This window comes from Dipodomys spectabilis, unplaced genomic scaffold, assembly GCF_019054845.1.
Source record: "Dipodomys spectabilis isolate Male_0828 unplaced genomic scaffold, ASM1905484v1 ptg000146l, whole genome shotgun sequence".
Lineage (NCBI taxonomy): Eukaryota > Metazoa > Chordata > Mammalia > Rodentia > Heteromyidae > Dipodomys > Dipodomys spectabilis.
Genome location: NW_024870823.1, coordinates 981492 through 996122, shown reverse-complemented (window position 1 = coordinate 996122; position 14631 = coordinate 981492). Strand labels below are relative to the sequence as shown.

Here is a 14631-nt window from a genome sequence, read left to right as displayed (position 1 = left end):
CCACTGAAAGAACATTATTTTAATTCAGTTTGGCAAGAAACAATGTAGTTTTTCTTTTTATCTAAGTTCATTAATATGGCATAGCACAATTTCAAATATAGCACAATTTCAAATATGTATATATACATATATATATGAAATATATATTCCAGATATTTGATACATAGTGCCAGTTCTAAGGCTTGAGCTCAGGGCCTAGGCACTATCCCCAAGCTCTTTTGCTCTAGGCTACCACTCTACCATTTGATCCAAAGCTCTACTTCTGGCTTTCTTTCTCCCCCTTTGGGTCATGGGGCTTAAACTCAGAGCCTGGGTATTGTCTGTGAGCTTTTTTGCTCAAGACTTGCACTCTACCACATTGAGCCACAGCTTTACTTCTGGTTTTCTGCTGTTAGTTGGAGATAAGAGTCTCATGAACTTTCCTGCCCAGGCTGGCTTCACACCATAATCCTCAGATCTTAGCCTCCTGAGGAGCTAGGATTATAGGTGTGAGCCACTGGCACCTGGTATAGCTGCCTTTTGGATAGTTACTTTGATATAAGAGTCTTGTGGACTTACCTGCAAGGGCTGGCTTCAAACCACAATCCCTAGATTTCAGCCTTCTGATAGTTAGGATTACAAGTATGAGCTACCACTGCCCAGCTTAAGTCTATATATTTTTACCTTATGCACTAGACTCAAAATGCTTTAAAATCCTTCCCTTGAAGCTGAACATTTTTATAATACAGAAAGGTTTCTCATTTTGTACTTATACAGGGTTTTTTCTTCTTTGTTGTATTTTTTATGTTTAACATTGTAATTCAGTTTTGTAATAAGTAGGAACACTCAGTCTTAAATACAATTCTGTTATAGCCATAGTTACATTATTGTTCAAAATGAGCAGGTCATATGTTCTTCCTTTTTACTATTAGTGTGCATCCACATTTGGGAGTGTTTCTGTATTTTAGGCAGCTCATTTAGAATCCATAATTATATTTGGAAATGACAAAGTTTACTTTATTTAGAATACATGAAAACTTAACAGGCTGTTAAGTTTTATACCCTGTATAAAATTTTATTTTCAACTCTTCGCAAATACTACATCATTTCTTTAAAACATACTTTTCCAGTAGAGCATGGTGGCTCATATCTGTAAACCCAACACTGAATTCTGAAACAAGAACATCATTAGTTCAATGCCAGCCTGAATTATACAGTGAAAATGTATTGCAACCCCCCCAAATTTTAATATTAAATTCTTTCTTATCAATACTATTGACATTGAAGCATTGAAATTCGTAAATTTGTATCCTCTTCCAAGGGAATAAAACTTAGAGGAGAGTTGACTTATGGACTTCTCCAACAACTGTATTTTAAAAGACTGATGCATATATTGACATTTTCTATCCTATGAAGAAAATTATGACTTGGCCTATTATTCAATAATTTCTTTTTAGGAGAATTTTTTTGTCTTTACTTTTTATAAAGTGACATCATTTGTTTTAGGTATTTGATGACATTATAGCATTTCATAAACCCTAAGTAACTCAAAAAGCATTATGAAAAGAAATGATTGTTGAATTGAACCTCAAAATAAATCAGTTTACAAATATAAGAAGATACTCTTGCTTTTTAAATTTTTAATTTTTGTTATAAAGGTGATGTACAGAGGGGTTATAGTTATATAGGTCAGGTAGTGAGTACATTTCTTTTTGGGCAGTGGCTCCCCTTCCCTGACTGTCTCCCAGTTTTTCACTACCATGCCCACTCACAAGTTATACAATTCATTTTCAACATAGTGTTTAATGACTACCATTGAGATGCTGTTTATTATTGATATAATTACCACTTTTAATTTGTGAGTGTTGTAAATTGTATTATTTAAAATAAAGCAGTGATGAACCATGTTGCAATAAGTTATACTATCCCATAACTATTCCTTTTTAAACTTAGAGCTAAAAGGTTTATAGGCCACCAGTGTATCTTTGGCATAGAAAGCACTAAAAGTTATGTAATATATTAAGTGTAAATATTCTTTAAGTAAGGCACAAGTTCTCGATTTTATATTGAATAGGAGCTTACAAATGGGATTTATATATTTTTTTGCCACAATTTAGACAATATCTTTCTAGGAAAATATATAAACTAATGTGATAACTCCTACAAGTGTCAAGAATCAATCCACGTATAGAGATATTTTAGATACTCTGAAGCACAAGTGATTCATTAAGGTATAATATATGCATTTTTTCAGCTGCTTATGAAAATCAGTAAACAATGCTTGCTTCTTCAGTCAAGATGAAAACTTTGAGAGTGGAACGTGGCCCAATTATTTTGCAGAAGAACTCAGTGTGTATTATAATACATGTACAAGATATATTTGATTTAAAAAAACATTAAAATAGAGATGTTGCCCCTAAACAAAGGATTTACTGAAGATTAGTGGAAAATCTCTTGGCTATTTTTAGTTCCTCTAATATTCATTTTTGTCAGTTACCAGACTAAGAATTTAGTATGCGCTAGATGTTTAGAATCTAATAAAAGTTGTAGATCTCAAAGTAAATATTTCTGATGAGATAATGTAGATGTTTGTGAGGTACTTTTTCATCGTAATAGACACATATCCCTGTGTCCAGAGCTTCTGTAACATACTTGGATCTTAAGGGATAATTAGGAGTTTGCAAAGCCGACATTCAGAATAGGGCATAATTCCAGGAGATTGCTTGCTGTCTTTATGAGTATGGCTAAAACTCAGAAGGACTGGTCAGGTGAAGTGGAATAAGGGATAAGGTTTAGAATTGTCCTATCAAACTTAAGATAATATATGTGAACCCAATATAGATTAATATATTAAGTTATTATGTATCAGATGACTTACTAGATGTATATTGTTAGATGTAATTCATATGTACTAAAGGCATGAAGGGAAAACGGATGGCAAGATAGCAAGTGGAACTGTCTAGGAACAGTGTTTTTTTTAACACTATTCAAGTTAAGTTTATATCAATTCAGACTAGATTGTTATGAATTTAGGATATTAAATATACCCTGCATGATAAATACAAAGAAAATATGTAAAGTATATAAAAATAAATTCAAAGTAAATCAAAATAACTACATGAGAAAAAAAGGAAAAAGAAAAAAATGACACACAGAACAGAACACATTATGGAAGGAAAGAGGGAATAATAAGGAGTAAAGTGGAAATGAGTGAAGTTGAAAATGAAAAGCAATAGAAATAATCAAGGAAACAAAAACTTGATTCTTTATTTTGAAAGGAACAGCAGAGGTATAAAAACTGAAATTACAAATGGAAGTGACAATATTGCTACATCAATCAAAATAATAAGGGGATACTATGTCCAACTATATTTAACAGTAAAAGGGAATAAAGTTTTGCTACATGCTCCAACATGAAGGAACTATGGAAACACATTATGCCTGGTAAAATAATTTTGATACAACATGATTCCACTTACTGGATGACATGTCAAGAAGAGATAAATTTCATAGGACAGAAAGTACACTATGGATTAACAGCATACAGGTTTGGGGAAAATAGAATTATTGTTTAATATTTGAAGGCTTTTTTGTTTTGGTTTATGTAGATGTTTTGGAAATAAACATAAATATGAGAATGTAATTAGTGGCATTGAATTATACAAGATGATAATATTTAAAATTATTAATGTGAAACTTATCTAGCAATATTTTTTACAATAGAATGTAAACCAAAAGTCATTTATTTATTTATTGTCAGTCGTGGGGCTTGAACTCAAAGAATATAAACTAAAAAAGTCAGTTGCTCAGAGATAGGTTATTCTATACTATCTATCTTCTTCTATGACTGTTTTTTTTTCTTTTTTAGTTTTTTTATTTTTATTGTTATTATAAAGGGGTTACAGTTATATAAATCAGGTAAAGAGTACATTCCAATTGTCTTTAGGTATACAACGCAGTTTGTGAATACAATGCATTTTGATCTGTGTTATCCTTTTCATCATTCTCATATTTCCTTCCCAATCATACCCCTTATCTCAATTTTCTTTATTTTGTAGGATGTGCATTGAATTTTTTTTTATTGTGAAAATACTGTACAGAGGGGTCACAATTACATGGGCAAGATAATGACTACATTTCTTATCAAGCATTGTAGCTTCCTCCTTTGTTTCCCCTTCCCATCACTTCCCATCCTCCCCTAGCCCCCCCACCCAATCCTCCCCCCCCCCCCCCCGCCCGTGCATTGAATTTTTATGACTGCATTCTCCCCCTCTTCCTCTCTTCATTCTGTTTTCTTTGTTTTGTTTTTCATTTTGTTTTGTTATAATGGGGTTTGAACTAAGGGCTTCTTGATAGACAGGTGTTCTGCCACCTCCAACCCTTTTTGCTATAGCTATTTTTCTGATAGGGTCTTCTTTTCTTTAGTCTTTTTTGATATAATAAATAGAAAACTTAAGCACAAAAAGTTTTCCTCCATAATCATTGGTATGAGTCTTAGGAAACTATTGGTGACACTCTCATACTAATGGCATCAATTTTCCATATTTTTCATACACTGTTGCTGGTTTTGAGAATATTCTCTTCTCCTAATTTCAGGTTGGGTGGGACTATATCAGCATACAAGATAGTACCAGATGAAATAGAAGAAATCAAGGTATAGTATGGCACTTTTACCTCTTTAAAGACTTAATATCTTAGTGGGAAGTGGGAAAATAGTTGCTTTTTCTCTATATCTTTGTCTTTGTGTATGTTGGTACATCATTAAATTCTAGATTACTGTACCTAAATTTTTAAAATATGTGTAACAGGAAGTCATCGTCAAATTTTATCTATCATTTACAGTACATTTTCTGAGAAAAATATTAGAAGAATTAATACAAAACCTTTCTCTAAGCAACTCATTGAAAATGTACCAAACATTATATAAAAATTCGTATATATAGTGGATTATCTGTTTATTTTGTTGCTATTTCTTTTTCTTGTATTGCTTCACCAATTAAATAATATCAGTTTTGTTATAAATATTTTCTGGTTCATTGTGAAACACAGACATCAATTTCATTTAGAATTTGTATCACACATTGAGAAACCACCTTATTAAAATAATATAATTTCCTTTCTCTAAATTTTTACTGTTTTATTAAATATTAATCATCTAAGTGCACTTTACCCTCGTATAAAAGCAGTTTATAATATGTTGTGAACTAACTTTACTATCTGTTTCATAAATGAAATTTGATTTTGGTCATAGTATTTAGGACCAAGAATACTAGATAAGATTAACAATTACATGTAAGAATCTTACCTAATCAGAATGCTTAATTTGAATAAAGTTTTTACTATCACCTTCATCATTTTAGTTTTAGTAAATCTATAATTTATTTGCTTTGTCTTTAATTCATTATTAGATTATATGTAATTAGTTCCAATATATCAATTATTCTAATACGAGGTCATTGTCAACAATTAGGACATAATTTTATTTAGCACAATTTTATCTAGCATTAAAAATTTTTAAGGAAACTCATTTCAACTTGTTGAACTAAATGTAAACTCATAATTTTTGAGAATTTAACTGAGGGAAATGTTAGGCCTAATCCTTAGCCCTCATTTTTGAGATTATGAAATGGAAATAAATAAAATAACCTTGCAATTAATTTTCTTTGATTGCTTAAGTGTTCTTAATGTTAATTTGATTACTTACAGTGTTCTTTTTTTTTTTTAATTTAATTTTATTTTATTTGTGAACATACTGTACAGAGGAGTTACAGTTACATGGGCAGGATAATGCGTACATTTCTTACCAAGCATTGCAGCCTCCTCCTTTGTTTACCCTTCACATCCCTTCCCAGCCTCCCCCCTCCCCCCCCCCAATCCCAGTCCTTCTCCTTCTCCCCCCCCCCCCCCCCCCCCCCCCCGCACCAACGTTGTAAAGCTCGTTTTGGACATGACAACTTGTACTTCTCATTGTTGCAACAGGTCCACCTGTATCCTTAAACAACTGGTTTTTCCCCATCTCCTCCACAAGTTATACTGACATCAAATATAGTGAAAGCAGGGGTTATACTGTGGGGGAGGGACATACAAAGCAACAAAGAGATAATCTTATAAATGTGTTAGAAACACATGCATGAAAGAAAAAAACCTTAAAATACACATCTAAGGGTTCATTTTCCTGACATCACATTATCTGACCTTTTCCGCTTGACTCATACATATACTAGATATTACAAATAAGGGAAACCATGGGACCTACGTTTCTTTGGGCCTGGCTTACTTCACTTAATATAATTTTTTCCAAGTTTTTCCATTTCCTAACAAATGGGGCAATGTCATTCTTTCTGATGGAGGCATAGAATTCCATTGTGTATATATACCACATTTTCTTGATCCATTCATCTACTGAGGGGCATCTGGGTTGGTTCCATATCTTAGCTATGGTAAATAATGCTGCAATAAACATAGTTGTGCTGGTAGCTTTAGTGTGGTCTTGTTTGTAAACATTAGGGTAAATGCCCAAAAGTGGGATTGCTGGGTCATAGGGGAGCTCTATGTGAAGTCTTTTGAGGAACCTCCATACTACTTTCCAAAGTGGTTGAACAAGTTTACATTCCCACCAACAATGAAGTAAGGTTCCTTTCTGTCCACATCCCCTCCAGCATCTGTTGTTGTTAGAGTTCTTGATTTTTGCCATTCTCACTGGAGTGAGGTGATATCTCAATGTTGTTTTGATTTGCATTTCTTTTATGGCTAGGGATGTTGAACATTTCTTCATGTGTCTATTGGCCATCCTTCTTCTTCTTCAGAGAAGTTTCTCTTCAAGTCTTTCGCCCACTTATTTATTGGGCAGTTGTTTCTTTGAGGATTTGTTGTTGGGGGGTTTAATTTTTTGAGTTCCAAGTATATTTTAGATAGGAGACCCTTGTCCATTGTATGGCTAGTAAAGATCTTCTCCCAATCCGTGGGCTTTCTATTGATCTTGCTAGCTATGTCATTTGCCCTGCAGAAGCTCTGCAACTTTATGCAATCCCATTTGTCCAACCTTTCTTTGATTTGTTGTGTTTCCGGGTCTCTATTCAGAAAATTTCGGCCTGAGCCAAGGAGACCCAGGGTTTCTCCTATTCCATCCTGTAATGTTTTCAGAGTGTCTGCTTTGAGCTCAAGGTCTTTGATCCATTTGGAGTTGATTCTGGTACAGGGTGATATATAAGTTTTCTACATGTAATTAACCAATTTTGCCAGCACCATTTACTGAAGAGGTTGTCTTTGTTCCATTCTATTGTTTTAGCTCCCTTATCGAAGATTAGATGGCTATAGGTCACTTACAGTGTTCTTAAAAGGCAAAAATCATGAGTATGTTAGTTCTTGAAATATTTTTATAATGGCTCAAAAATTTGATCTCCAGAAAATTTAATATTCAAATATTTATATATTTTGGGACAGCATTTTAAAAAAAAGTTTAAGTTCATCTATTACTTTCTCTCTCTTTTTTTTTTTTTTTTTTGCTATTGTTGTGGGGCTTGAACTCTGGGCCTACGCATTGTCCCTGAGCTCTTCAGCTCATCGCAAGTACTCTACCAGTTGAGCCTCAGCGCCACTTACAGTTTTCTGGTGTCTAATTGGAGATAGGAGTCTCATGGACTTTTCTGCCCTGCCTGTCCTTGAACCAGGATCCTCAGATCTTAGCCTCCTCAGTAGCTAGGCTTACCAGCAGCGTGAGCCACTGGTGCCTAGCCATCTATTATTATTAAATAAATGAAGTAGGAGAAAAAAATTTGATTTCAAAAATACCATTGAACCAACCAAGTGGAAGCAATAATACTTGATGATATCTTAGATATTTAGAGAAAGAAGGAAAAGTTAGCTAATGTTTCTGATTTGGAAGGTTAAGTAAATGTGTTGCTCCTAACTTTTTGCACAACTATCTCAGTTTTTTATAAACCCTGATAGAAAAATTTAAAGGACCACTTATTACATTTTCATTTAATTTCATTTTCATTTAATTCTTCCCTCCCTCCCTCCCTCCCTCCCTCCCTCCCTCCCTTCCTTCCTTCCTTCCTTCCTAGCAAAGGGGCTTCCATTTACTAGTTTCATTTTGTTTGTGAGATACCAGACATTGTCTAATTATCTTTCCCCTAGGTAGCTTTGAATTTGCAATCTTCCTGCCCCAGTCTTCCCCAGTAGCTGGGTTTAAAGATGACTTAGCTTGCACTTTCTTTTAAAACTTTTTGGTGATATCCTATTTTGTTTTTGCTTTCTTTTTATTTTATATGCATAAAATTTACATATAGATTATATACATAAAAAGCTATATAGACTTTATAGTATAAGATACTTTTTAAAATTGGGATTATCAGTACATTGGCTTTTGCAAATAGTGCATGAGGAACTCAAGGAACTTATTCTGCAATGAAGCAATCATAACTGATGAGAATTATAGGAAAACAATCATTGAAAGTATCAGAACATTGCTCTATATGCCTACAGCAAATGACAAAATTATTCAAGTAAAGGTAAATATGAGTTAAAACATTCTTTGGCACTGGAGCCACCATTCACTACTTTGTCTACACTGATTCAGGTTGATAGGTTTACTCTGGGCAATGTGACCCAGAGTGTGGAGTTCCTTGTCCTCAACCACAAGTTAAGTGTATCTGTCTGGGATGGACTGACCTTCATCATTTTTCATGCCTTCAGCCCTGATCGGGGAGGCTAAATTCTTAATCATTGTGACCAAAAGGTTAACTTTCACTCATTTACCCAACCCCATAGAGAATGAAGGCATAGTTAACTAAAATGTCTCATGTATTAGAATACTGAGACCCTATTCACTTTTTTTTTATTGTAAAGATACTATACAGAGGGTTACAGTTACATGAGTAAGGTAATGAGTACACTTCCTATTGAGCATTGTTACCCCTTCTATTGTTTTCTCCCTACCATCCCTTCCCTCCCTACCTTCCCTGAGCCTATTCACTTTTAACACTGCTGTCATTTAGGGCAGTGTCCTATCAGGAGGTGAGCCAAAAGGATCAACTACATGATAGAGCATTTAGAACTGTGCCTCCAATTTTTTGTTTAAGAAGTAAAGCAGTAAGTAAATAAGTTCAGTTTATTCCAAAAGCAGTAAGTAAATAAGAACAGTTTGTTCTGAAGGTCTTTGCAAAGAACTGACTTTATTTGAAACAATTTTGGGAAATTCAAGCCTTTGGACTCTCAGAAATAATGGACATTTGGGTGGTAAATGAGCAATTAAGAGGAGACTGAACACTGCTTTATCAGAGCACAAAACTAAACCAACTAGTTTATCAGAAACAGCTTAGAGAAGAAATAACTGAAAAAGAGTCCTTGTGGGTTGAACAAACATCAAAATCTGAACTGAAAAACTGTCCTTGCTTGAATTTAATTGGATCAGACTGTAGAGTAATTTTTGTCCTAGGGCATTGTTTAAAACAATAGTGAAATTGGATGTAAATTTGTGGAATCTAACAACCCTATGCATTAGGGGGAAAAGGCAAATAGCTTAACTGAAAAACAAGGTATAAAAGAAACAAAGGCAACTCTACTTAAACAAAGATATTCAATCTCAAGGTGACCCTGACTGAATCCTCTGAGAAGTGATATTAGAAGCTTCGCTCTTAGTAGAAATAGACGTTACTAAATTACTCTAGCAAGTTCAGCAACCCAGTAACAAACAACAGCCAAAATATACCCTGAGGAGTGTGGGGGGGGGGGGGGGGGAATCCATTTCTGAAATTGCCTCAGTATATTACATAACATATCTAATTTTCAGCAAGTTAGGAGACATGTAAAGTGTAGAAGAATGTGACACATCCACTGGAAACGAGGAGCAGTTGCCTATGACATATTCTAACTGTTCAATTTAAAACAAATTTTAATGCAGCCTATCAAAAGAAAAAACTGGAAATCATATTGAAAAGCCAAAATATCATCTCATCAAATAGTTTATTAGAGTTATCCAGAGAAGTGGTATCAGTTGAAGACACACACACACACACACACACACACACACACACACACACACACACACACACACACACACACACACACACACACACACACACACACACACACACACACACACACACGGAGAGATTTATCTTGAGAATTGACTCGTGATAATCATGGCCAAGGAGTCCCATGGTACACCATCTGCAAGCTAGAGACCTGGTAAGCCATGTTATTTAACTGTTATTTAAATCAAGTAAGTAGGCATGAAGGAAGTGGTAAGTTTCCCAGACTGCAGAACTCCTCCGGATACTTCACATCCTTGTGGATCCCACTCCCCACAACAAAGTTAAACTGGGAAGGGGAAAAGGACCAAGGGGGAAGTGTAAATCAAATGCATAGGTCTATATATTCTTGCTCTGGGCAGTTTCTGTTCATTGGCCAAACCATTTGTATAAAACTCGAAGCTAAGAGGACTTCTAGTTGGATAAAGTTTGTCCCTTATCAAGTTGCCCACCATCCCCTTCAGGTTTACTTTTTCATTCCTAATCATGCTTTACTATGTTCTCAATTCTAACTTGTTCTTTTGTAGTACTTAGGGCAGCATTCTAATATTAGGCCTTGTACCCAAGAACCAAGAAACATCTGGAACACCCTGTATGCTAGTAATAGAACCAAGAATGCTTGTGATATGACTTCCACTCTGAGGCCAAAGACTTGAGAAGTAGAGGCCAAGAGTACTAGTGTCCAGATGCTCAAGGATCAGGAGCAACAGTATCCCAGGGTAGAAGAAGGTGAATGTCATTGTAGCTCAAGGACAGAGACAGACCATGTAGGCAGTACTCCTTACCCCCACCTTTTTCTTCTGTTTGAGCCTCCAGCAAATTGGACATTGGCCCCTGGGAATTTTAAAATAACTTATAAAATGAACCCCTCCCCCAGTAGACATAGGAAAAATGTAAAATAAATACATGCAGTTTTATTGTTGAGAGTTATCATAAATGAAATGGAAGATTTGCTAATGGGTCTCTACAATAAATTTGAGGAGAAAAAAAAAATCAATGACTTTAAGAACCGTATAATAAAAAATATCCAAGCCAAGGACAGAGAGAAATAAAAATGAAGAAAATTTGAACAAAGCCTCAACAAATGTAGATCATCATTAAGTTAACCACTGTTTCCATAATGGAAGTTAAAAAAAAAAAAAAAGGAAAGAAAACATAAGAATTAATGACTGAGGGCTGAGAAGGTGGCTCAGTGGTAGAGCGCTTACCTTGCATGCCTAAGGCCCTGGGTTTGATTCCCCAGCACCACATAAGCAAAAAGAAAAAAAGCTGGAAGTGGCGCTGTGGCTCAAGTGGTAGAGTACTTGCCTTGAGCTGAAGAGCTGAGGGACAGTGCCCAGGCCCAGAGTTCAGGCCCCACAACCGGACCCAAAAAAAAAAAAAAAAAAGAATTAATGGCTGAAAACTTGCCAAATGTTATTATAAACAAAAATTTATACATTCAAGAATATACCTTAACTGAAGGTAGGATAAACTCAGAGATTCACACATACATATCACAATAAAGTATGAAAGATAGAAAAACTGGGGCAGTAAGAAAAAAGTGAAGCTTAGTAAAATTAACATAACATGTCAGCAGAAATGGAAGCTGAAGTGTATTCAAACAAAAATACTGTCAAGTCAAGAGTCTTACATCCAGCAAACTAGTTTTTGTTTTTTGTTTTATTTATAAATGGTTGTACAAAGGAGTTGCCATTTAGCAAAGCAATTTATTAATATAATGTGTCTTGATCAATGTCACCCTTTTCAACATTCTCATCCATGTTTCAACACGCCCCTACCTGTACTTTTCTTAAGTTTGTAAAATATACATTGAATTCTTGTCGACTTTCTCTGCCCCCTTCTCCTCTTCATTCACCCTTCTCTTTGTGACCCCACCTCTACCCCTTTCATGTGCCCATTTCCTGGTGTTTATTTTGTTGGACTTTGACTTTGCCTTTCTACAGAATTACACTATTTGCGTTCTCCCTTGAATCTACTATATAGTTCAGTTCATTTAATGAAGATAAAATATATTCTTAAATAAACAATACTGACTTTGTTACTTGAAGACTATCTTCCTTTGTTAATTTAGTCACTTTAATTGCTTCTTTATAGGTTCTTTTTCTGAAAATTAGCTTTCTATTGAATTATAACTTTTAATGGGTTATTCAACTATCAGTCAAATAAGAAATAGAACATTACCAGCATCCCATAAGTCTCCTAATATATCTCTCAGTTACTGTGCTCTCGCTCTTCCTCATATGTAGCATTATGAATTAACATTCTGAAATTTGTATCAGTGAAATTATTTATTTTATTTTATTCATCCTTTTCTTTAGATATTTGTGTTATTTTTCTGTTAGAGCCATAGGGAATAATTCACTAAGGAATAAAGTCTTCCCAGACATTGGTGGCTGACACCTATAATCCTAACTACTCAGGAAACTGAGATGTGGTCAAGCTACTGAGTAATTATGGCCCTGAGTTGAAACCCTACTACAGGAAAAAAGCCAATAAGCAGCCTTAAATGTGTATCTTGGTGCACATATTTGTGCATTCTTATTAGATATCAACCTAATGAATACAACAGATAGGACCTAGAAATACTAGGTTTAAATATGCAAATTAATTGTACATAATAGATTCTGTTGTTTTTTTTTCCATATGGTTTGGCCAGTTTATACTTCTTTAAACATTTTGTAAAGTTTCAATTTGACTCAATTTTCTCACTAATTTCATGTTTTCATTGTACTCATTTTGGAAAGTAAATAGTAATAGTGATAGTAATAGTGGTTTTAATTTTTATCTTGATGACTAATGTTATTGAACATCATGACTTATCCTTATTGTTATTTGAATATCCTCAGTCATGAAATACTTGGTCAAGACCTTTTCATTCTTAAAATTAAGGAGGTTTTTTTTTTTTGTTGTTATTCTTGTTTTGTCAGTCATAGGGCTTGAACATAGGGCCTGTGCTCTGTCCCTGCATTTTTTTGCTCAAGGCTAGCACTCTACCACTTTGAGCCACAGCTCCACTTCCAGTTTTCTGGTGTGTAATAAGAGATAAGAGTTTCTTGAACTTTCCTGCCTCATCTGGCTTCAAATCTCAATCTCCTGAATAGTCAGGATTACAGGCATGAGCCACCAGTGTCCAGCTATTTGTCTCTTCTATTTATCAGTGTGAATGTGACTCCTTTGATTCCTGTGTAGCGCCTATATTTTCCCACTCTATTTTTTTTTCCTTTTTAATATCTTTAAGGTGTCTTTGTAGGATAAATGTTCCTAGTTAATGTATTGAGTTACAAATATGTGTTGGCTAATTGAATCATCATGAAAAAGTCTAGTGTATAGCACACAAAAAATTTGTTATATATGTGTGTGTTTGTATAATTTATATATCAAATATTTTTTAAGCTCAAAAAAGCCAGTAACTAAACTGTGGCTCCAAGTTGTTCTTTTTAGGAAAGGTCATTACCTTAGGATGCCTAACTCAAAGAAAATATAAACAGAGGTCAAACATGTTTAGCACAATGTTTTTTAGAAGTGCACACTTGGTTAAAGAAAGCAATTGTTAAGAATGATTGCAGGAGACAAGCTAGGGAACACAGTGAGAATTTCATTGTAAAGGAGATATGTGTTTTCATTACAGGGAAGTTTCTAAGGATATTGAAGTAAAAGAACAACATTTTCAGATTTATTTCAGAGGATTTACTGTTTTTATCAAAATCTGTTGGCAGCACAAAGGCAGATTACTTAGTATATATTATGGCAGTGGCAGCAGGAATGGAAAATAAAGGAGGTAAAACAGAGTGGTGAACAATGCTTGTTAAAAGATTTTGATATTTTGTGCATCTGAACCATTCTGCACATTCCTAAAAACACGAGTAATGAATTCTATCTTTAGTGAACAAAAAGAACTACTTTGTTAGGATTACATTTTCTGAGAAGTATTTAGCATGTTATAGTACAATAAAATACACTGTAAATGATGGCCATATGATATTCTACTGTACTTGAGAAGTTAGGATTTGAAATAAAGCTTAATTCAATTTTTTTAATTTATTTATTTTTATTGTAAAAATGATGTACAGAAGGGTTACAGTTACATAAATCAGGCATTGAGTATATTTCTTTTTTTTAACATTTTTTATTATCTTTTATTATCTTTAAGTAGTGTACAAAGAAGTTCTCATTCTACTAAACAGTGTATGAATACAAAGTGTCTGACAATACAAGATATTGTCACCCAATGCTCCTCAGCTCAAACCACTTCATGAAAGATTATTCTAGCCCATGAAGTATAAAATAAAACAAAATATTTGGGATTGTGAGAGAGTAGAAGATGTGTTAGGACTTACCTATTTGTTGTTTTTTGTGGGTTTTTTCACTCTAATTTACTTTCTTCCCTTATTTTGTTTCCTGCTATTGTTCACCTTAATTGAGAGCCCTTTTTTCTTTTATCTTATTCTCACAATAGAGTATTCCAGAGGATTGATGGGAAGAATTCAGTACTTTCTCAAGAATAAACATCATCAATTAGCTGCATATTTTTTACTGTATTTTTTTTATTGTGAAAATACCGTACAAAGGGGTTACACTTACATGGGCAAGGTAATGAGTACATTTCTTATCAAGC

The 14631-nt window shown here is 34.2% G+C and overlaps 1 protein-coding gene across 2 annotated transcripts in view; it reads left to right on the top strand.

The window, feature by feature from the left end:
- The window catches only part of Gphn (gephyrin), a 392152-nt gene that overhangs the window by 138134 nt on the left and 239387 nt on the right, over nucleotides 1-14631 (top strand). For both annotated transcript variants that reach the window (XM_042691808.1, XM_042691809.1), the window contains exon 3: nucleotides 4576-4633. In XM_042691808.1, the coding sequence (XP_042547742.1) occupies nucleotides 4576-4633 (58 nt within the window). The remainder of the gene's footprint in view (nucleotides 1-4575; nucleotides 4634-14631) is intronic.